Source organism: Saccopteryx leptura, chromosome 3, assembly GCF_036850995.1.
Source record: "Saccopteryx leptura isolate mSacLep1 chromosome 3, mSacLep1_pri_phased_curated, whole genome shotgun sequence".
In the NCBI taxonomy this organism is placed as follows: Eukaryota; Metazoa; Chordata; class Mammalia; order Chiroptera; family Emballonuridae; genus Saccopteryx; species Saccopteryx leptura.
Window position 1 is genome coordinate 91603903 of NC_089505.1, and position 23775 is coordinate 91627677.

At 50.5% G+C, this 23775-nt stretch overlaps 1 protein-coding gene across 5 annotated transcripts in view; it reads left to right on the forward strand.

The window, feature by feature from the left end:
• The first annotated feature begins 243 nt into the window (after window positions 1-243).
• MFN2 (mitofusin 2) overlaps window positions 244-23775 on the forward strand; it is a 33015-nt gene continuing 9483 nt past the window's right edge. Inside the window, exons 1-13 of one of the 5 annotated variants that reach the window (XM_066375088.1) lie at window positions 244-1860; window positions 2156-2222; window positions 2595-2724; window positions 3110-3194; window positions 8757-8935; window positions 13193-13328; window positions 16462-16624; window positions 17991-18115; window positions 18708-18816; window positions 18902-19009; window positions 20531-20684; window positions 20903-20970; window positions 21113-21234. In XM_066375088.1, the coding sequence (XP_066231185.1) occupies window positions 8761-8935; window positions 13193-13328; window positions 16462-16624; window positions 17991-18115; window positions 18708-18816; window positions 18902-19009; window positions 20531-20684; window positions 20903-20970; window positions 21113-21234 (1160 nt within the window). In that variant the 5' untranslated portion in view covers window positions 244-1860; window positions 2156-2222; window positions 2595-2724; window positions 3110-3194; window positions 8757-8760. Of the gene's footprint in view, window positions 1861-2155; window positions 2223-2398; window positions 2480-2594; window positions 2725-3109; window positions 3195-8756; window positions 8936-13192; window positions 13329-16461; window positions 16625-17990; window positions 18116-18707; window positions 18817-18901; window positions 19010-20530; window positions 20685-20902; window positions 20971-21112; window positions 21235-23775 lie in introns of those variants that run through there. The other 4 variants (XM_066375087.1, XM_066375091.1, XM_066375089.1 and 1 more) reach the window with 4 other exon arrangements.

Consider the following 23775-nt stretch of genomic DNA (forward strand, 5'->3'; position numbering starts at 1 on the left):
ATATATTTATTTCTTATTATAAACCACAATGATCACAGCGAGCCACTTATATAATTTCAGATTTTTTTAGAAACCACATTTTAAAGAGCAAAAAGAAATGGGTGAACTTAATTTTAATAACATATTTTATTTAACTCATATATTACTGCTTTGTCTACATGAGAAGTGTCCAAACCAATAGAGAATTTTTTATGAGTATTTGAGCCAAACTGATGACATATACCAGGGAGCAAGATGCTCCTGAAAATAACAGGTTTGCAGCTTTTTTTATGCATTTGTAATTGAGGGAATGGGAGGAAGAGTACATGAAGGTGGGAGGAAGCAATTTGGGAATGGGGTTACAGAATAGTTAAGATTATGTACTGTCTTGCCTGACCAGGTGGTGGCGCAGTGGACAGAGTGTCAGACTGGGATGTAGAGGACCCAGGTTTGAAACCCTGACTTGAGGACAGGCTATAAACCCCCCTCCCCCGGTCCAGGCACATATGAGAAAGTAGTCAATGAACAACTAAGGTGCCGCAACAAAGAATTAATGCTTGTCATCTTTCTCCCTTCCTGTCTGTCTGTCTGTCCCTCTCTCTGTCTCTGTCACAAAAAAAAGAAGAAGAAAAAAAGATTTCAAGATTATGTACTATCTTGAGGGGTCTGAAAGGGGGCCTTTCAAAGGTATGTTAACCTAGATGCACAGAGACAATGGGCAAGGGGCTTGCTTAAGGTAAAGATAGACCTTTCAGTAAAGAAGTTGTATGTCTGGGGTGTGACTACCCACTACTGCCGGCCCAGTTAGGAATTTATACTCAGATCACCTGGTGAGGTTGCTTTCCACAGAAGCCCCTCTTAAAGTCCACAACCTTGGCCCTGGCCAGCAGGTTGCTGGTTAGATCCCTGCTCAGGGCACATACAGGAACAGATTAATGTTCCTGTCTCTCTCTTTCCCTTCCTTTCTCCCTCAGGTCAATAAAATAAACATTAAATAAAGAAAGTCCACAACTTTAACACATAATCAATACAAAAATATTAATGAGATCATTTACATACTCTTTTTTGGTATTAAGTCTTAGAGCGCATTTCTATTCACACGTGGCCCCGGGACACACATGGCTTGGTGGCTGCCACACTGGGAAGCCCAGGCTTGGGGCCTTCCCTGTTTTGCTGAGGCCATCAGGAGACCTATTTATTGCTGTAGACTAGTGCCTGGCACATAATGAGACCCAGTGATCTGCCCTATGTGAACTGGGGTGATCTTTCTGAGCCTCCTGGAATTGCTGTGAAGGTTAAATAAAATGATACGGTATGTTAAGGACCAGCTTGTTGTTACTGTTCTGACTTCTCAAAGTCAATTGAAGGGAAGCTCGTCCCTGCTTCCTGTCTTCCTTTTGAGAGCGCTTCACTAAAATTACAAAACGAAAGCTTAGATTCCAGAGCTAGCAAAGGCCTTGGAACAAGGCTCTGGGGTACCAAACGAAAGAGCGGGAACCTCTAATCCACGCCCTTGTTTTCTTTGCGCCTTGACAGCTGGAGGCTCCGCCCACCCCAGCCCAGACAGGCTCCGCGCGGAACTACAGCCCCCAGGATGCAGCGGGAGCCCCGCGATTACGTCATCGGCTTGGGACGCCCGGACGGTGAAGGGGCGCGCAGAGACGCCTCTCCAGGCGCTGAGCAGGCGAACCCCTGACCCATAAAGAGAGGTAGAGTCCAACCAGCTGAGCTCGGAGTCCAACGGCTCACCGAGACGAGAGCGGCAGACCTGTGGCGGCTAGTGACGCGCAGGACCTTCCTTCTCCTCCCGCCTCTCCCCGATCTGGCGCTTGCTGGTGACGTTGGGGCCATGATGGCCGCCGCGAGGCCGGGAAGGTGAAGGTGAGAGGGCGAGCGCACCGGGATGGTGGGGTTGGGCCTGGTCCACTCGAGCGAGTCTTGAGCGCCCCGGCGTGGTCCGGTGGGATGCTGGGGCCCTGAGGTACCAGATCCGGGCGGGCGAGCGGCGTCCCCACGCTCTGACCTCGCCGCCCGACCCTCCTTGGCCCTGCGAGGAAGGGGCGGGACTCGAGGTGGGGTTCCCTAAGGCTCCCGGCGCCCCCGCCTTCCCAGGCTTCTCCACCGCCTTTCACTCCCTCCCTTTCCCCATTTCTTATCCTGTCTTTTATCTTACCAGCATTTACTCAACACAGCATGAGTGCCCACGTTCATCATGGTAGCGCCCTGCGCTGACCTCCCCTTAGGTCAGTGAATACACTTAGTACACTCTCGTTATGGTTGTCTGTTTAGCCTTCAGTTCCACAGCCCTCAAGCCCAGATCTTGTCCTATGGTTCTGCTCCCTTCTCTCCCTCCTCGGGATGTGCCACTGCCAGCTTCTCCCCAGCACATGTCTGAGCATCACATGACTGAATATGTGTTTGTGCACAGCCAGGATTGGCCCCACACCTGCGTGTTGTGTTTTCTGCAGGGCACTTCACCTGTCACCCAGAACCTCAATGAGTAAGCTTTCCTCAGGGATGAGTTTGCTTAGCTTTATTACCTGATTGGACATGTTTTGCATACCAATGTTTTTGCTGTCTGTTGACATGTTCCCCCCCCCTTCTTCCCCCCAAAGTTGGAATTGGTGGAGTTAACACAATCAGTAGCCAACCTCCACCTGAGACAGAACAGAAGAGAACTTTGTCTTTTTGACCCAGCCATGTCCACGATGCCCACCCTGTGAAGGTCTCACACCATCTAAAAAAGTAAGTGGTGACTGTGACATCTTGTACTCTGGATCTGGGTTGAGGGGAAAGGGATGTGCTCTGATAGCCAGCCAGCAGCAGGTCTCTTGGATGGGGCCATCTTTGCACAGAGCTGGAGTTTTCCAACCTGTGTTGACAAACTGTCTCTTTTCTACTCCCATGGAGGATTTGACTGGTTGCTGAGAGAGCCCATTGAGGGGTTGACAGTCAGAAAGTAGCTGGGATTGCTAGGCCCTCTGAAGAATGAGTCTTCCCTGTTTGTTCTCTGCTTTGCTGGCTCCGCCCTCCCGCTCTCTGCCCGGCAGAGATTGGCTCCTTATCCCAGCTCTTCTAGGAGTCAGCTTTGCCCTCTTTACCCTGTATACTCTTTGTTTCAATTTCTCAGCTTCTCCTCTGTTCCAGTTGTGTCAACAGACGATCCGTGGATCCATTTTCTTTTCCCTGCTAGGAGTTGCTGTGCATAAATCTGGGTAAGGAGGTGATGTGGACCCAGGGACTGTGCTTGGGACCCAGACACACCTTGCAGTGAATTTTGCTACTGTTCTTGCTATACCTGGGACACCTAATGCTGCTCTACTAATAGCATAAGTTGAGGCAAAGCTTTTGATTACCTTGGAATGCTAATAGTTTCGGTTTAGAATTGGGGTTGGCTCTGGTCTTAGGTTACTGTTAGTAGCAATCTGTTAATATTGTGACCCCAGCAGTTCTTTGGGATGGGAGTCGGAGACTACCAGGATGAATGAGACTTTCCCAAAGTGCGATCCTTAGGATTTTTAAAACAATTACATAGAAGAAGGGTTTCTTCAGATAAATTTGGGACAGGCTGCATTAAGGACAGTTAAACTAGTGTTTTTACAATAGGCCTTGCTTCACAAGGTCTTTAACTCTGCTCATGTGCTCCAGTGGAGGGGATTTGAAGCATGTGATGTTGCACAAATTGATTCTGCCTGGAACATTGGGTACACTCGAGTGCTATGGACCACACTTTGGGAAATGCTGCTGTAAACGATCCGAAACCATGACCGCAAAAGTGCTTTGCAGCAGTCAACATCTTGAAGCATAATGTGTAGCTGATACTGGAGCTGGACTCTGGCCCAGATATGCCTGTGGGACTGGCCCCACTGGCCTGCGGTGAGCCCTGTGATAAAGTAGGGACTATCAGGGCTTCCCAGAGGAGGAACAGGAACCCAGCCACCTCCCACCAACCACTCTGGAAGACGAGGAGGCCAGCAGACGAGGTCCCAAGATAGTAGGGGCCCTATTTTGGCTTGTGTGCGTATATCTTACAACTTTGGTCTGTTTGTGTACCTACGCGTGTCTGGCTTGCTCTTTGGAAGGATTAAACCCTGAAATCTGAAAGGATTGTTTAACTCTTGACTCACTGAGCTCCAAATGCTGAGAAACAGATGGTTAGTCAAAAGCTGCTTTTTTAAGAAAAAAAGTAGATTTGTATATTTCAGGGATGGAAGCATAAGAAGGTACTCACCCATACAGGGCATTCACTAGCTCAAACCATGTTTCTCAGAGTTGTGGAGGAGGAAAGTAGAAATGGAAGAGCAATCACCACTGCTCTCTGTCAGAGACTGGCTTTCTAGAAGCTCCTTGACTAGACAGGGAGTCAAGAGTGGTAAAAAACCAAACTGTCTGGTAAGGTTATATTGTCCTCCATGGAGACATCAGGGAAGGCTTCATGGAAGGGGTGACACTATAGAGCAGCGGTTCTCAACCTGTGGGTCGCGACCCCGGCGGGGGTCGAACGACCAAAACACAGATGGCTTTAGGCGACCCCTGTGTTTTGGTCGTTCCACCCCCGCCGGGGTCGCGACCCACAGGTTGAGAACCGCTGCTATAGAGTGTTAGGTCTAGAAGGACAGTAGGAGTCGAATGGGTGAAAAAAGAAAGAGGATTCCAGGCTAAAAGCAGCATGTGCAACACAAATGTGGAATCTCGGCTTGGAAATTAACAGAGCCAGAGAAATCAAGAGTTTGGAGCGGTTGGGGGTTCCACATTGGAGGTTCCACGCTTGAGTTTCCACATGTGCAATTTGGGGTGTGAGTGTGCAGCTGTAGGTTAGGGAACGGTGAGAGCAGGGTAGCTCCTGGACAAGCTGAAGTCCCGGTAGACCTTGTAACGTCAAACCACTGAATGTTCCCAAGTGTGCAGGCCTTTGAATCTTGTACTTACTGAACACTAACACTTTTGGTCTCCTATCCTTTGGACTTGCAAACAGTGACCAGAACTTTAAAGCATTTGTAAAAGCCCCTCTGATCTCAGGGAACTTGCTGCCTGCATCAGGTTGCTTCTGGGGCTGAGCACAGCTGGCTCTCAGCCCTGCACCGGCCTGTTGATTTACTCCACCCTCATGGCAGCTGCTGGGGGAGCGTGGTGTGTGTGTTGTGGGGCTGCACCTGCCCTTCCCTGAAGGCTATGTGTTGTAATCTTGCGGGTGGAGTTTGTTGTCGCTGCTTTATACATAACATGTAAAGCTATGTTTGAGCTTGTACCATGTCGTCCTATCTTCTCAGTCCATGTGCCATCATGCTTGCTTTACACATGAAGAAATCCAGGGCTCTGGGGTTAAATCTCTTGTCCAGTGTTTGTAGCCTAGAAAGAGACCAAGCACGATTTGAACCCAACTGTGTGTCATTCCAGATCTGTCACCTGCAATGCTACAGCATGCCCCATCTCAGATCCTTTTTCTCCCTTCGGTGTGTTCCTCTTTTGTGTGCGTCCCTATTTCTCTAACAGTCTTAACTGCTGACCAAAGTCAGCCTGATTTCAGTGCTCTCTCCTTTCTGCTTTGGAGGAGCCAATGGTGCTTTCCTCCCAGTGTCCCTTCTCAGAGCTCTGCTGTCTCTCTTATTTAAGCCTTTGACATGTGGCCTCCATGCTAAGAAAACCTCTCCCACCGTTGTGGCGTCTTACTGAGGAAGGAGGTAGAAATGGACAATACAGTCACTTCTCCTATCTCCCCAGAAGTCATTACCAACACAAAGTAATTCGTAGGTTGAGGCAAAACATGTGGGTTCCCATTTCCCTGTGTGTCTGTCCGTCTTTCTGCCCAATCTTTGGGATGGTCAGTTCCTCAGCCAGTTTTCAGTTATTATGCTAAAAGTACTTTTCCTAGGTGTTCTTTCTGCTTCCCAGGATCTTATTCAGCACTCTTTGGAACCCTTTGGAAGTTTCTTGAACATGCTCACTCATGAGCAACACTGTCTCCTTTCCCAGATGGAGAGAGCGAAGGCTTGGTAGGAGGAGGGTGTGGGAGGCGGAGAGCTGATGGCTGTGTGATTAGGGCTGCAGGAAAGGGCGTGGTGGACAGGAGTTTGCTGAATGTTCAGGAGGGTGGAGCCAGGCACACCCATGTGGTTGTGCACACTGCCTCATCCCTGAGGGGCCTGTTTCCTTGGACTTCCCAGGAGCTGAGGGTTCTGCTCTGTGTGTAGTGGGGTCTCTGGGGAACAGTCGACTTTTGGGACCAGAAGTTCCCAACCACATCTAGGTGCCACCTTCTCTGGTGTGTCTGCCTCTTCTGACTTTAGCCAAAGATCTCTAGAACTTTGGAGTCAAGTCTTGCGACCTCTACCGTATCACTGCTGTTGAGAAAAGGAGGCTATGAAGGTGTGTGTGTGAGTGGGAGCCAGAGAGCTGTCCATACAGAAACGGGCTGTGAGGATAAACGTTCACAGTGCTGATCACAGGATGGCGGTATCCATGTAACTTCCAAACCTACAGAAATATTTTACAAGAGTCTGTTAGAGCCAAACCAAGGACTTGCCCAGAAGCAAGACTGAGACACTGCTATGGACAGTGGCAGGGTCAGTTTTTCTTGTGCGTTTGAAATCAAAGGAGGGAACCTAAGGACAATGACATAAAGTCCATTGGTGGCCGTCTAAGCAGGCGGAGAAAGTCAAGCTGGAAAATCTCTGATGGGATAACAAGCACATTGGAGAGATGCACACTTTTATATTGGTGGCACAGCGAAGTTAACACTGAGCCTTTACAGCGAATAGAGATGGTGTTTGGACAGAAGACTCGTGTTGCTGTGAGGGTGGAACGCCTCGTAGAGAGCTAATAAAGGGATGACTCTGGCGTTTGAGAGGTTTGTTAACTCAAGGCCAGAAATGTAAGGCAAAGGTAAACCTTCTACTGAGGTGTGACTGCCCACCTTGACCTGCCCCATTAAGAATGTATCATCAGATCATTCTGTGAGGTTACTTTTGGTCGCTGAGCTTGTCAGAGGCACTACATAGCCCCTCTGTTGTTCACAGTGGGGTTGTGGATTTTTTTACTGTGAGTTTCCACATTTTCTACTGTGTATACAATGATAATGAGGAGACCAATAAATATTCTTAAGTAAATTATAGACCTTTCCCTTGAGGATCATTGTTCCCCGTGCCCCTCCCCACCACCCAATCCAAAAACCAAAATCTGTTAGAAATTTGGGCCGCAGGGACCTGGGCAGCAGAGTGGCCGGTGTCGAGGGGTGGGCACTGGCCTTGAACAGCCCTTTGCTTTCAGTGTTCGGCGTGTCTTCTGAGGCAGGGGATGGATAAGGAATCAGGGAGATTTCTGCTATGCTTTTGTGCCTGAGACGCAGAGGAGGGCTTCTCTGTGTGTCACCTCTCCATTCCTCCCCATCTCTGAGATGGGGAAGGCAGGGCCTGTCACTGTTCAACAGACAAGGAACAGCCAGCACTAGGCCTGAACTCGGGGCCCTAGCTTCAGGGACTGAGTGCCCGTACTGTGCGACAGGGTGATTGACCCTAGTGTCCTGCGAGTTCGTTTCCTGCTCTTTTTTTTTGTTTTGTTTTGAGAGAGAGAAGCATCAACTTGTTGTTGCTTTAGTTGCAGCACTTTAGTTGTTCTTTTTTTTTTTTTTTTTTTTTTTTACAGAGACAGAGAGTCAGAGAGAGGGATAGATAGGGACAGACAGACAGGAACGGAGAGATGAGAAGCATCAATCATTAGTTTTTCGTTGCGCATTGCAACACCTTAATTGTTCATTGACTGCCCCCTCATATGTGCCTTGACCGTGGGCCTTCAGCAGACCGAGTAACCCCTTGCTCGAGCCAGCGACCTTGGGCTCAAGCTGGTGAGCTTTTGCTCAAACCAGATGAGGCCTCGCTCAAGCTGGAGACCTCGGGGTCTTGAACCTGGGTCTTCCGCATCCCAGTTTGACGCTCTATCCACTGCGCCACCGCCCGGTCAGGCTTTAGTTGTTCTTTTTTTTATTTTTATTTTTTATTTTTATTTTTATTTTTATTTATTTATTTTTTAATTTTTCCGAAGCTGGAAACGGGGAGGTAGTCAGACAGACTCCTCCATGCGCCTGACCGGGATCCACCTGGCATGCCCACCAGGGGGCGATGTTCTGCCCATCTGGAGCGTCGCTCTGTTACATCCAGAGCCATTCTAGCGCCTGAGGCAGAGGCCACAGAGCCATCCCCAGCGCCCGGGCCATCTTTGCTCCAGTGGAGCCTCGGCTACGGGAGGGGAAGAGAGAGACAGAGAGGAAGGAGAGGGGGAGGGGTGGAGAAGCAGATGGGCACTTCTCCTGTGTGCCCTGGCCGGGAATCGAACCTGGGACTCCTGCACGCCAGGCCGACGCTCTACCGCTGAGCCAACCGGCCAGGGCCTTTAGTTGTTCTTTGATTGCTTCTCATACTTGCCTTGACCGGGGTGCTCAAGCCAAGCCAGTGACCCTTGCTCAAGACAGTGACTTTGGGCTCAAGTCAGTGACCATGGGATCACTTTGATGAACCCATGCTCAAGCTGGCAACCTTGGGATTTCAAACCTGGGACCTCAGCGTCCCAGGTTGATGCGCTATCCACTGCGCCACCACCAGGCATGCGGTCCTTTCTTACTCTAGAGATGCCGCTCTTTATTTCACCTGTTTGATCTAGTCCTGGAGGGCCCCTGTCTCGATGGACTCGGGCTGGTCCCATTTCCCCATCCTACACCTGCTGTACCGCTAGCAGAATGTTCAGGTTGGGTGTGCCTAGTTTGCTTATAGTGTTTTCTCTTACAGCGCGATGTCCCTGTTCTTCCCTCGATGCAACTCCATTGTCACAGTCAAGAAGGATAAGAGACACATGGCTGAGGTGAATGCTTCCCCATTGAAGCACTTTGTCACTGCCAAGAAGAAGATCAATGGCATTTTTGAGCAGCTGGGGGCCTACATTCAAGAGAGCGCTACCTTCCTGGAAGGTGAGACAGGCAGCTGCTGAGCCAGCCCACTCTGCCTGTTTGGATGTATAGGCGGCAGGGTTGGGGATGGGCGGGAAGAGCCCCGCACTTGGGGGGCTTGTACCCAGATGCGCTGTCACCTTCAGCAATGCTCTGCTTGTGGAGTTGGGCTCCTGGGAGATTCGCCAGGGAAACAAGGGACCTATCATTTAAGAATTCTCTGTATACCCTTTCATTTAATCATGAGGGGTAGGTGAATTTTATCTCTGTCTAAAACCCCAGCAGACTGAGGTTGGAGAGTTGTGTGATACTCTGTAAGTGACACGGGAGGCTTTACCCAGGTGTCTCTGACTCCAAAGCCCAGGTGTTTCCCTTGGCCCAGGTTTGGCTGCCATTAATACCAGGCTCTGGAGTCACGGGCTTGATCCCAGGGGTGGCGCCAGCTTGACCCAAGATCACCGGTTCGAGCCCCTGTCAGAGCACATATGAGAAGCAATCAGTGGCACAACTAAGTGGAACAACAAGTTGATGCTTCTCTCTCTCTTTTTTTCTCTCTTTCTCCCCCTCCCTCTCTTCCTCGCTCTCATCAACAAAAACAAACACACCAGGCTCTTTCTGGGTGTTCTTTATCTCTGACCAGGGTGTTCTCTCTGATATTTTTAGGCAACAGGACTATGAATAGAAAACTTGCCTCGCTGGCACCTTTTTCATTAGTTACTAATTTGAGCCCAACCTGTAGTCCCTGCTTGATCAGCAGAGAAGGACGGGTTCCCGGAATCACTCAGTCTCAGCGCCACCTCTAGTCATTGGCTTTCTCAGGCTCCCTCTATGGGAGGCACCCCAGTTCCAGGGCCTTGGGTTGTCAGTGAAGACCCAGTATCTGGGTCTTACCTGCCCTTGGTCTCCTCGTTCACGAGAGCAGGGCTCAGGCGAGACCAGGGGTTTCCAAAGGCTAGTCTGCAGAACCTCGGAAGTTCGTTAGAAATGCCTCAGGGACACACTTCCCTCCACTCTGTTTCCTACTAGAGTGGCCTGGCTTCTGGTTGGTTTACATGTCGAGCTGCTACTTAAAGGAAGTGTGTCCAAACCTATGGTCTTAATGTTTGTGTCTCCCACATTACACGTTGGAATCCTAAGGCCCATGTCATGGTGTTAGGAGCTGCACCTTGGGGAGGTGATTATGTCAGGAGGGTGTCATGAGGTCAGTGAGATTTGTGCTCTTATAAAAGAGACTTCACGAAGCTCTCTAGCCCCCTTCTGCCAGGAGGGCACAGTGAGAAGTCTGCGACCTGGAAGAGGGCCCTCACCCAGCCAGGTTGCACCCGATCTGAGACTAACCATACATTTCTGCTGTTACAGCAGCCCGGACAGACTGAGACTACGACCGGACCACTTGTGCCCTGCCCTTGGCATGGTGCTTGATGCAGGAGTTAAAAGATTTGTTGTTGAAATCATTCCAGTTCTTTACCTGCTTTTTTATTGGTAGCTCTGCTGTGCCTGGCAGTGGGCATGTGGGGTGGGGCCGACCAGGCCACCGTCCTCCCAGAGCCCAGGTGAACCCTCTGAGTCCCTTACTCAGATGGTGCTGTGGACAGACGCATGCCTAAGGAAGGTGTTTATATGATGGTATCAGGGATGGGTGTTTTGATTTCTCTTTTTGTGAAAATACGAGGCCTTTCCTGTGGGTGGACTGGAAGGGAAAGGGCTGAGTGATCTTGAGATGTGTGTGGGACTGCCCTGGCTGGGAGAGGGGATCGCTGTTACCTTTGGACCGAGAGTCTGGTGGCCTACTGGCTGTTTCTTATAAATGTAGGCGCAGGCGTGAGGGCCAGCTTCCTCTGAAGCTCATGCCAAAGGCGAGGCCCACGTGCCCATGTAAGGGAGAACATTATGGATCTGAGACAGGTTGACCAATGGACATGGCGAGGCCTTGCTGGTTTCATCACTTCTTTTCATGGCACCAGCTGTAGGGGAACCTTGTTGGTTGGTCCTTGAAATGCCACATGTGCTCCAGATGCTGTGGCAGTGTTCTCGGGGCCAGGGCCTGTCAGCCCAGTGGTTTACAAGTGTCTTAGTCCGTTTGGGCCACTGTATATAGAAATACTATTGGCCAGGTGGCTCGTAAACAACAGAAGTTTATTTCTCACACTTCTGGAGGCAGGGAAGTCCACGGTCAGGGCATCAGCAGACTCGGTGTCTGGTGAGGGCCAGCTCCCTAGACTGCTGTCCTTTCTCTGTACTGTTACATGCAAACCGCCTGGCAGAAGGGGCTGGCTAGCTTTCTGAGGTCCCTTTAAAATTTTTTATTTATTTATTTATTTTTAATTTTTTTTTTTTTACAAGGACAGAGAGAGAGAGAGAGAGAGTCAGAGGTCAGAGAGAGGGATAGACAGACAGGAACGGAGAGAAATGAGAAGCATCAATCATCAGTTTTTCGTTGCGACACCTTAGTTGTTCATGGATTGCTTTCTCACATGTGCCTTCACTGCGGGCTTTCAGCAGACTGAGTAACTCCTTGCTTGAGCCAGCGACCTTGGGTTCAAGCTGGTGAGCCTTGCTCAAACCAGATGAGCCCATACTCAAGCTGGCGACCTTGGGGTCTCGAACCTGGGTCCTCCGCTTCCCAGTCTGATGCTCTGTCCACTGCGCCACCACCTGGTCAGGCCTGGGGTCCCTTTTATACGGGACCAATCTCAGTTGTGAGGGTGCCACTGGCATGCCTTCCTGAAGGCCCCACCTCCATATGTCATTATACCGTATGCATCATGTGCGGGGACATAAGTATTTAGTCCATTGCAGCAAGAGTGCGCTGCGGGTGCCCTGGTCAGGTAGCTCAGTTGGCTATAATGTTGTTCTGATACACAAAGGTTGTAGGTTTGGTCCCTAGTCAGGACACATACCACAGTCAACCAACGAATGCGTGAATAAGTGGAACAACAAATCAGTATTTCTCTCTCTTTCTCTCTAAAATTAAAAAATGTGGTGAAGAGCCAAACTCCCACGTACTCTCCAACCTGCAGATGCACCTCCCTGCTGCGAGTACTAGGTGGGCGGGAGGGTCTCGCTCAGTTGTTCCCTCTGTCATGATGTGTTACCCATCTGCCTCTGGGGAAAAGCAGGGCAGTGATCCCAGGGTCCATTCACTTAGTAAGCACGGCACTCCTGCTGAGCACTGGGTGCTGAGGTCAGACAGTGTGGCCCTCGCCTGGTAGGTGGTGCAGACGGGGGAGCCAGACACTTACACCTTGGGGAGGTAAGTGCTGAGATAGGGGAAGCATAGTGGGACCTGGCTCAGGTTGGAGGCGGCAGGGAAGGCTTCCTGGGGGCTGTGCCGTCCAAGCAAGACCTGAGGCTAAGTGGGAATAGGCCAAAGGGCCCCAAGGCAGTTCATTGATTCTTCAGGGTCCAGGGTGCACAGACCAAAGCCCAGAGTGATGAGGCTGAACAGTGAGTGTGGGGACTGGGAGAGGTGGGAGGTGAGGCAGCAGGTAGCAGGACACCTGGTGGGAGTGGGAGGCAGGGCCCAGTCGGAAGGACCTCAGGAAGGTACACAGGGTGGCCTAGAGCTGGGACTCGGGAGCCAGGCTGTCTGGTCCCTGTCCTGGCTCTGCCATTTATTGACTCTCAGATTGGTGGGTGACACTGTGTTTGAAAAGTGATCAGAACAGTGCCTGGCATGTAGTGAGAACTTCGTAGATATTTGTTGAGTAATAAACATAAAAGTAAATGATGGCCATTAATGTTTGAGTATTCAGCATGCAACAGCCACCATCTTTAGCACTTTTTGTGTTTTAATTCATTAAGTCCTTGCAGGAGTCACATGAGATAGGTACTGTGTCCTCCCTTGTAAGGATGAGGAAAGTAAGACCCAGAAAGGCTTATTTGCCTGAGGTCACAAATCTGGGAAGAGGTGAGACCAGCCCTTCCTTGTTTGCATTGGAACCAGGTAGTCTTGTTCCTGGGAGCCATGTTCTTTTTAATGCTCATTTTATTGGTTTTAGAGAGAGGAAGGGAAAGGATGGGGTGGGGACAGGAACATTGATCTGCCGGGGATCAGACCACACGTCTGCGCTTCTGGACAGTGCTCTAACCAGCCGAGCCGTCCAGCCAGGGCAGGAAGCCGTGTTCCTAACTGCGCTCCGTGGCCTCACAATAGGGGGTCGGACCTTCAGCCCAGCAGCAGCAGGGAGCCGCGGCGGTGGACTCTGTCCCTTCCAGACTGGTGGCAGTGGAACTCCTTAGCCCAGGTGTTGACCCGTTTTCAATCTTCACCTGCAGACACCTACAGGAATGCCGAACTGGACCCTGTTACGACAGAAGAACAGGTTCTGGATGTCAAAGGTTACTTGTCCAAAGTGAGGGGCATCAGCGAGGTGCTGGCCCGGCGGCACATGAAAGTGGCTTTTTTTGGCCGGTGAGTCTTTGAAGCCCTCACACCTTCCTTCTTCTTGGCTGGGAGGGGATATTTGTGCAGGACCACAGCCAGAGTGCTCAAAGGTGCTCTTCTTATTTTTTAATTTTTACTTAAAAGTAAAATACATGTAACATAAAATTCACCATTATAACTATTCTGAAGCGCACCGTTCAGCAGTGTCGTACACATTCACACAGTGTGCAGCCATCCCCGCCACCCATCTCCCAAAACCGAAACTGTGCCCGTTGAATCACTGCCTGCTCTCCTCCCCCGCCCTCCTTCCCCCAGCCCCTGGCATCCACCATTCCACTTTTTATCTCTCTGAATTTGCCTAGGAACCTCCTATAAGTAGAATCATACAGTATTTTTCCTTTTGTGACTGACTTATTTCACTTAGCGTAACGTCTTCAAGGCTCATCTGTGTTGGAGCGTATGTGAGAATCCCCTTCCTTTTTAAGGATGAGTAGTATTACAATGTATGTATGTACCATGTACCATTATCCAATCTACTGGATAGCTATTTATCCAGTTGACTGGACACTTGGGTTGCTTCCACTTTTTGACTATTGTCAATAGTGCTTCTATGAACATGGGTGGACAGATATCAGTTCAAGACCCTGATATCAGTTCTTTTGGGTGTATACTCAGCAGTGGAATTGCTAATCATGTGGTAGTTCTATTTTTAATTTTTTGATGAACCACCATATTGTTTTCCACAGTGACTGCACCATTTTACATTTCCACCAGCAGTGTACGAGGGTTTTAATTTCTGCACAGCCTCCCCACACTTGTTTTCTGGGGGTTTTTGAGAGTAGCCATCCTAACAGGTATGAGGTGATATCTCATTGTATTGATAGTTTTGATTTGTTTCCCTGATGATTAGTGATGTTGAGCACCTTTTCATGTGCTTATTGCTTATTTATATCTTTCATAGAGAAATGTCTGATTAAGTCTTTTGCCCATTTTTAAATTGGGTTGTTTGATTTTTTGTTGTTGAGTTGTACTTTATATATTGTGGTTATTAACCCCTTATAAGATACATGATTTAAAAATATTTTCTCCCATTTTGTGGGTTACTTTTTTACTGTGATGACAGTTCTTTGATGCATAGAAGTTTTATATTTTGATACAGTCCAACTTAACTGTTTATACTTTTGTTGTCTATACTTTTGGTGTCATCCAAGAAATTGTCAAATTCAGTGTCATAAGGCATTCCCGTCTGTTGTCATCTAAGAGTTCCACAATTTTAGCCATCAGATCTGCTTCTCGTTACACTCTGAGGTCCAGTAGGCACCTCTGGAATGCTTCCCATGCCAGTCAGCCACTCCCAGGTCTCAGCGGTCGCTGACCTCTGTCCTACAGATTGAACTCGATCCTGATGCGATCTACCTGGACACAGGGTCGGATGCCCCAGGTCAGGCTCAGTCCCACGTGACCGCCCCCACTTCAGAAACCTGTGCTTCTGACCAACTGGCTATAAATGTAGGTTCCCTGGACCTCCTCTTCAAGCATGATTAACTTGCGAGGCAGCTCACAGAGCTCAGGGAGACAGTGTCTCTGTCTGCTGGTTTATCACAGAGGCTGTCACTGTAAAGGATGCCAAATGGGCGGCGCAGAGGTTCACAGGCTGAGGTCCAGGCGGCCCCGAGTACAGGAGCTTCTGTCCCAGGGGATGGGGCGCCCCACCCTCGGGCCTGTGGAGACCTCTACCCAAGGGCTCCCCAGGTCTGGTTGCTCCAGAGCGCTCATTTGTAGCCCCTCCTTCCTTCTCCCTGAAGTTGGTGGGTGGGGCTAAAACGGGTCCCCAAACTACGGCCTGCGGGCCACATGCGGCCCCCTGAGGCCATTTATCCGGCCCCCGCCACACCTCTTGGAGGGGGCACCTCTTTCATTGGTGGTCAGTAAGAGGAGCACATTGACCATCTCATTAGCCAAAAGCAGGCCCATAGTTTCCATTGAAATACTGGTCAGTTTGTTGATTTAAATTTACTTGTTCTTTATTTTTAAATATTGTATTTGTTCCCGTTTTGTTTTTTTACTTTAAAATAGGATATGTGCAGTGTGCATAGGGATTTGTTCATAGTTTTTTTTTATAGTCCGGCCCTCCAACAGTCTGAGGGACAGTGAACTGGCCCCCTGAGTAAAAAGTTTGGGGACCTCTGGGCTAAAAGCTGCCCTCTAACCACTTGGTCTTCTGGTGACCCCACCCTGGGTCACCTTGTTAGCATAAACAGCTGTGCTCAAATGGGGTTGTGAGTGACAAAAGACATTTCTATCATTGAGGAGATTCCAAGGGTGTTAGGAGCTGTGTGCCAGGAACTGGGGGCAAGGACCCAATATATTTTTATTATACCACAGCACCTTTAAAAAAATAAATGAAAATCCCATACAGGAAAATCTCATACGGGGAAAAAAGCACCCGACAGGTTGGATGCTGCACACATGGAAGCCTCAGGAACAGGCACTCTGCCTGAGTCCTGCCTCATGACCATCAGCTCAGGTGCACTTGGCTCCTCGAGGCTTTCTTCTTCTCGTCCTCACCTGTGGTGAGCTGGTGGCCCCGGGCGAGGGCTCTGCCTAGTGTAGCCGCTCTCAAGCACCAGACTCTAGAGAGGGGCAGGTGGGCAAGGATGCTGCCCGTCTCCCCTGTAGCCAGCAGTTTCCGGCTGGGGCATGGTGGGGCTTCGTGTGTGAAGGGCCCATGGAGGAGAGCAGCGAAATGGGCCTTTTGTGTAAAACCAGGGACATTGCTGTCATTCAGCTGAGGCCACCTAGACTGAGGGTGTCAGTGGTTTCAAATAAAAGGGGCGGTCTCTTTCAGGTGTTCTCTATAGACCATGCTGAGAGGCTTACAGCTGGTGGCAGCCTAGTGAAGGACAGTGAGGTGTCCTCATGCTGGCTCTGCACCGTGAGAGTCCCTTGCACGTAGGTTTGTATGAGGAACCAGGAGTGTCGCAGGAGCAGGCCCGAGGTATTTGTCCGTTTTCCTGAACTCACAGTGCCCACTCTGCCTGTCTGGGCTCTGGTGTCACTGCAGAGAACAAGGCTGGGGCCTCCAGGTGGTAACTTCAGTGTGAAAGCCCAGCGGCAGATGTGGGTAGCGTCACTGACAGCCAGTATTTCCTTCCCACAGGACAAGCAATGGGAAGAGCACTGTGATCAATGCCATGCTCTGGGACAAAGTTCTGCCCTCTGGGATCGGCCACACCACCAATTGCTTCCTGCGGGTGGAGGGCACGGATGGCCACGAGGCCTTCCTGCTCACGGAGGGCTCAGAGGAGAAAAGGAGCATCAAGGTGAGGGTGCTGTGCAGGGACTGTGGTGGGGCCGCAGGCTGGGGCGTGCTAGCCCCCTTTGCAGCCCTGGGCCCCCAGCACGGTGGGTCTGGGCTTAGGCTGACCAGTGTGAGGGGACTAACGGCACCTCTAAGGAGCAGGTGGCGCCCTGCACCCTGGGGGTGGGATGTGGGAAGCCTCGTTCCCTAGCTGTTCAGGAGTGAGAACTTCCAGGGGGAGGTGTCTGAAACCTGGTGCTAGACTCAGAAGTCTTCTGTCCTCCGTGCCGCCCAGCGGGCCATCTGACCTTTCTCTGGCCGTGAAGAGAGCATGTGCCTTTTCCTCTTGGGGATGTTTCCAGAGAGCGATTTCTGCATTTGCTCCATGGTTCTGACATAATAGCTAGGGGCTTGCATGTTTTGATTTTTCTGAGAGCCAGTTGCATTCTTGTTAGGAGCCAGATGCTTATTTTGGTTCATAAAAGACTTAATGTAGGCCCTGACCAGTTGGCTCAGTGGTAGAGCATTAGCCCGGTATGTGGAAGTCTTGGGTTCATTTCCCGGCCAGGGCACACAGGAGAAGCACCCATCTGCTTCTCCACTCTTCCCCCTCTCCTTCTCTATCTCTCTTCCTGCAGCCAAGGCTCCATTGGAGCAAAGTTGGCCCAGGCACTGAGGATGGCTTCATGGCCTCACCTCAGGCACTAGAATGGCTCTGGTTGCAGCGAAGCAATGGCCCAGATGGGCAGAGCATCGCCCCCTGGTGGGCATGCTGGGTGGATCCTGGTCAGGTGCATGCAGGAGTCTGTCTCTCTGCCTCCCTGCTTCTCACTTCAGAAAAATACAAAAAAGAAAAAAAAAAAAGAAAGAAAGAAAGAAAAGAAAAATGACTTAATGTAAAGCCCTGGTGACGTAGCTCAGTTGGTTAGATTGTTGACCCCATATGCCAAGGTTGTGAGTTTGATTCCCAGTCAGGGCACATACAAGTACCAACCAATGAATGCATAAAATAGGTGCAACAACAAATTGATATTTCTCCCCTTCTCTCTCTCTCTTTCACTCTTTCCCTCTTTCTTTCTCCCCATCCTACCCTCCCCTTCCACATTCTCAAATCAATCAATAAATTAAAAAATTAGAAAAAAAAAAAGATTAAATGCAGAACACCATCAGCTTTAGAACAGTGTCTAAGAAAGAAGCTGAAAAGAGGAGTGAAGAGCAGTTGGTTCTTACTGCAATCTCCAGCTCTTGACTTCAGTTCATGCGTGAACTGAAAGGAAAGGGATGGCAGGTGGGCAGCAGCCTCAGGCCCCTGTGCCATGCCAGGCAGCTCAGGGGGTCTGGCCAGCGGCTGATCCTCGGCCCTGAACTGACTGTCTTCTCCCCATCAGACTGTGAACCAGCTGGCTCACGCCCTCCACCAGGATGAGCAGCTGCATGCCGGCAGCCTGGTGAGTGTCATGTGGCCCAACTCCAAATGCCCGCTGCTGAAGGATGACCTCGTGCTGATGGACAGGTGAGAGAAAAGGTGTCTCCCGAGGAGCTCCAACCACAAGGACCCGGTGTCTGATCTCTGATCCGAGCTGGCGTTCCCTGGGCCCTGTTGTCGCTCTGCTTGTGTGTTACTGCCATTTAAACCGGCTCCCCCAAATCCTCTTGCCTCCTGGGTTCCCTCCAGGGTCTGGCTACTGTAGCCGTTGACACCCGTGTCTGGAGGCTGTCCCCGTGGGTCTCTGTTGTGCCTTGTTTCTGCTGAAGGAGCGCTTTACTTTGCCTCTGCTTTGAGGACCAGTTGCAACTTTACCAAGGAATATGGTACTATCATGTACTGGACTCACATAAATACACCACTTCACCTTAAATATTTGTCTCCAAAGTAAAATGATAAATCATAATGTTTTTGTAAAAGTGACGAATGCAGAAAACATTTCAGACAATCTGGAATGTTATAAAGAGCAAAAATCGCTTCCACAAGAGATAATAGGGCCCACTTGTCTGCCCTCTGTGGTTGTCTCCTTCCTTTGCTTGGCTGCCTCAGGTCTGTCCACCAGGGAGAGCGGGGCCCATGGTCTGTGCGCCTGATATCGATCTATCCCTGTCACTTCTAGCCCAGGCATCGATGTCACCACAGAGCTGGACAGCTGGATTGACAAGTTTTGCCTGGACGCCGATGTGTTTGTGCTGGTGGCCAACTCGGAGTCCACGCTGATGCAGACGGTACAGCCTCCTGCGCCTTGCCCGCACCCCCAGGGCCTGGGCTGGTCCGGCCCCTCCTCCACTGAGGTCTCTCCCCCTCATCCAGGAAAAGCAGTTCTTCCACAAGGTGAGCGAGCGCCTGTCCCGCCCCAACATCTTCATCCTGAACAACCGCTGGGATGCGTCCGCCTCGGAGCCCGAGTACATGGAGGAGGTTGGTGCCTCTTGATTCAGCACTTTGGGGACTGCCACCCCATGGGTATACCCAGGGCGCTTCCCTGCTTCCCAGGCTGCATCGGGTTCAGGACTTCCTGAAGGAATCTCATCACCAAAGGTTTCCCCTTGTTCCCTTAGGTCATGGGGGGGGGGGGGTGTCTGCTGCTGGCTTTAAAAGCACTGTCCACCCTCCCACTCACCTCCCCAGATTCCTCCACTCTCCAGAAGGTTTCATCCAGGTCTGGAAAGCACCCTTGTCTGGGGCCAGTGCTCACTTTGGTTCATAAAGAATTAATCGTAGTAGAACAAGCTCAGCTTTAGGAAGACACCAGGAAAGAAGAATAGAAGAGAGAAGAAGACTAGTGGTTCATGTGTGAAATGAAGGGCAAAGGAGGCAGAGTTTGGGGATGAGGGATGGTAAAGGGTGTAGTCAGCAGGCTGGCACCAGGCAGGGAGGCTGGTGCATTCTTCCTTCACCTGTGAGATGGATGTAACAGTTGCAGCGAGGAGGAGATCTCTTAACATTGAGACGGGCGCCGGACCTGCGGCAGGAGGCCACAGGAAGCTGTTACCTAGGACTTCATAGCTGGGCGAGACTGTACGGTGCCCTCTCATTTCATAAACAAGGCCCCAGAGGGCTCGGCTCGGCAGCATAGAGCCCAGGTCTGGGGTCCTCAGCGCCAGGTTCCTTTCCTCCTGGGCCATGAAAGTGAGACACTGTAGCCCGAACAGGGTTTAGGGCGTTTTAGCGTTTCTGCTTATATATGCATAAAATATCTGTGGTAGCCTGACCTGTGGTGGCGCAGTGGATGAAGCGTCGACCTGGAATGCTGAGGTCGCCGGTTCAAAACCCTGGGTTTACCTGGTCAGGGCGCATGGGGGAGTTGATGCTTCCTGCTCCCCTCTTCTCTCTCTCTCTCTCTCTCTCCCTCCTTCTTCTCTCCTCTCTAAAATGAATAAATAAAATCTTTAAAAAAAAATCTGTGGCAGGCAATACACTGAGAAACTCCCACGACCGTATTGGTTCTGGGGAGCTTAGTGGCCAGAAAGCAGACATGGTGGGAGAAGGTTCACTCTGTGGACCTTGTGAATATTAAACTGTATGAATATATTGTATTACTTGGTTTTGTTGTTGTTGTTGTGACAGACAGAGAGAGGGACAGTTAGGGACAGACAGGAATGGAGAGAGATGAGAAGAATCGATTCTTTGTTATAGCACCTTAGTTGTTCATTGATTGCTTTCTCATATGTCTTGACTGGGGGGCTACAGCAGAGTGAGTGACCCCTTGCTTCAGCCAGTGACCTTGGGCTCAAGCCAGCGACCTTTGGGCTCAAGCCAGTGACCATGGGGTCATGCTCATGCTGGTGACTGGGATTTTAAACCCGGGTCCTCTGCATCCCAGTCTGACGCTCTATCCACTGTACCACTGCCTGGTCAGGCTATTACCTGGTTTTTTAGACAAGAAGCAGTCAGGAACTGTGGGCTCCCGTCACACACACCCATCTGCTTGGGCTTCAGGTGCGGCGGCAGCACATGGAGCGCTGCACCAGCTTCCTGGTGGATGAGCTGAGCGTGGTGGACCGAGGCCAGGCTGGAGATCGCATCTTCTTTGTGTCTGCCAAGGAGGTGCTCAACGCCAGGATCCAGAAGGCCCAGGGCATGCCCGAAGGAGGTGACTATGGGACAGACTTCTCCTTGTCCCTAATGTTTGCTAAGCTCGATCCCGTGCTAAGTCAGCTGTTAGAAAATAGTTCTGGGAAGGATGTGGTGAGAAGCTCTTTGCTCTGCAGCCAGTGTTAGCCAAGTGCCCATTGGCTTGGCTTTCTGGGTTTTCACCATTTTCCGCTGCTGCCAAGTGACTTCCAGACTGATGTTGTGCAATTGTCCTAGGGGGCGCTCTTGCAGAAGGCTTTCAAGTGAGGATGCTTGAGTTTCAGAATTTTGAGAGGAGGTTTGAGGTGAGTCCTTTGATCTGGTCTGTGGCGCTTCTGGGCTTCCCCAGCTGTCTGTCACCGGCTGTGGCCCTGGCAGTGAAAACCAGAGCCTGGCCCTTGGCTGGTAGCCCCGGGTGACCTCCCTCAGCACCTCTGTCTGTTCCAGGAGTGCATCTCCCAGTCTGCGGTGAAGACCAAATTTGAGCAGCACACGGTCAGGGCCAAGCAGATTGCGGAGGCAGTGCGTCTCATCATGGACTCTCTTCACATCGCAGCTCAGGAGCAGCGGTACAGACCTGGGCCTCGGACGGGCCGGGTGGGGGGCGGTGCTGGGAAGTGACCGCCTCACCCCTGCCTGGGGACGACGGCCCGCAGAGCCGAGTCTCTGGTTTCCCATGCAGGTGCCCTTCCCTAGCCCCTGGGCCACACTAGGTCCACATGGAGCAGCATGGTGAGGGGGCCTTGGGGTGTCTGTCCTACTGGCCTGCGCAGCACAGTCCCCTAATGCCACCCAACCACCGTGTTGGAGGCCTGGCCCAGTACTGCCCGGAACACCACCGCTACTCTCTGAGCCTGGAGCAGAACATACTTTTTAAAAAAAAATAACTATTTTTTGGAGAGATAGTAAAATATAGATAGTAAATATACCCTGGCTGGGTACTCAGTTGGTTAGAGCATCATTCCAATCCACCAAGGTCGTGGATTCAATTCCTGTTCAGGGTATATACAGGAATCAACCAGCGAATGCATAATCAAGTGGAACAACGAATCAGTGTTTCTCTCTCTCTTTTCCTCTCTGTCTCTAAAATCAATACATTTTTAAAAAGTCTATTAAAATAAAACATAGGGAAGTACAGAGAATAAGATAAAAACACCTTGCTTCCACCCCACAGAATTGACCATCAGTGTCCACGCTATGCTGTTTTTAAGTTAAAGCACAGCAGAAGTGTTCACTACCTTTGATTCTTCAGCCCCTTGACCCAGTGTCGCTCTGCTCACTCCTCAGAGGCAGCCGGGATCGTGAATTAGGTGTGTAGTCCTGTCATCATCCATTTATTTATTTATTTATTTTTAATTTTATTTATTTATTCATTTTAGAGGAGAGAGAGAGACAGACAGACAGACAGACAGACAGAAGGGGGGGGAGGAGCAGGAAGCATCAACTCCCATATGTGCCTTGACCAGGCAAGCCCAGGGTTTTGAACCGGCGACCTCAGCATTTCCAGGTCAACGCTTTATCCACTGCGCCAACACAGGTCAGGCTGTCATCATCCATTTAAAAAGGACTCTTTTCATAACTCCTGAGGAACGTGTCATAGGGCTTGCGTATGCTCTGAATGCACAGCTGCAGTGTCGTTCTGCGTGTCACTGCACCTGGCTTCCTGTCACTTCCAGCCGTCCCTGCCCTTCACCTTCAGGGTGCGGGGATTTGGAGTCTGGCTGTTAACTGCTACAGAGTATTCCACTGTGAATTGTAAATACCTCATTTTTTCATTGACTGATTTTTATGTGTTTTTTTATTAAGATTTTTATTTATTGGGTTTTTTTTTTTTTGGTTTTTTTTACAGAGACAGAGAGAGAGTCAGAGAGAGTGATAGATAGGGGCAGACAGACAGGAATGGAGAGAGATGAGAAGCATCAATCATTAGTTTTTTTGTTGCTCATTGCAACACCTTAGTTGTTCATTGATTACTTTCTCATATGTGCCTTGACCACGGGCCTTCAGCAGACCGAGTAACCCCTTGCTCCAGCCAGCGACCTTGGGTCCAAGCTGGTGAATTTTTGCTCAGACCATATGAGCTCACGCTCAAGCTGGCGACCACCGGGTCTCGAACCTGGGTCTTCCACATACCAGTCCGATGCTCTATCCACTGCGCCACCACCTGGTCAGGCTATTTATTGGTTTTACAGAGAGAGGAGAGAAAGTGGATAGGGGAGCAAGAAGTATCTCATAGTTGCTTCACTTTGGTTGTTTGTTGATCGTTTGTCATATGTGCCTTGACCGGGCAAGCCCAGGGTTTCAAACCAGTGGCCTCAGCATTCCAGGTTGACTCTTTTTTTTGTATTTTTTGTATTTTTCTGAAGTTGGAAACGAGGAGGCAGTCAAACACACTCTCGCATGCACCCGACCGGTATCCACCTGGCATCCACCACCAGGTGGTGATGCTCTGCCCATCTGGGGCATTGCTCTGTTGCGACCAGAGCCATTCTAGTGCCTGAGGCAGGGGCCGTGGAGCCATCCCCAGCGCCCAGGCCAACTTTGCTCCAATGGAGCCTCGGCTACGGGAGGGGAAGAGAGAGACAGAGAAGAAGGAGAGGGGGAGGGGTGGAGAAGCAGATGGGCGCCCCTCCTGTGTGCCCTGACCGGGAATCGAACCTGGGACTCCTGCACGCCAGGCCAACGCTCTACCACTGAGCCAATTGGCCAGGGCCCCAGGTCTACTCTTTATCCGCTGAGCCACCACAGGCCAGGCAGGTTCTTTTTTTCTTTCGCTACTGTAAACCTTGCAGTGGTGGACAGCAGTGTATGTGTCCCCTGGAACATCTGTACACACCTGTCTGGCATTCATTCCTGGAGGTGGAACTGTTTGTTGGGGGTATGTGCGTTTCCAGTCTTATCCAGTTTTGCTTTGTTGCTTTCTGAACCATCTACATCCATTCTAGTCTCACCAGCAGGGTGTGCTGGAGCTTCCGTCTCCTGACCCTCACATTACTTCTGGCTGAACCTTGCCAGGCTTCCTTAGAGAATAGTCTCTTGTTTCCCTGCCTACCTGGGCCCTTGAGCACCTTTTTCCTGTGTTAATTGGCAGAACTTGTTCTGAACCCCCG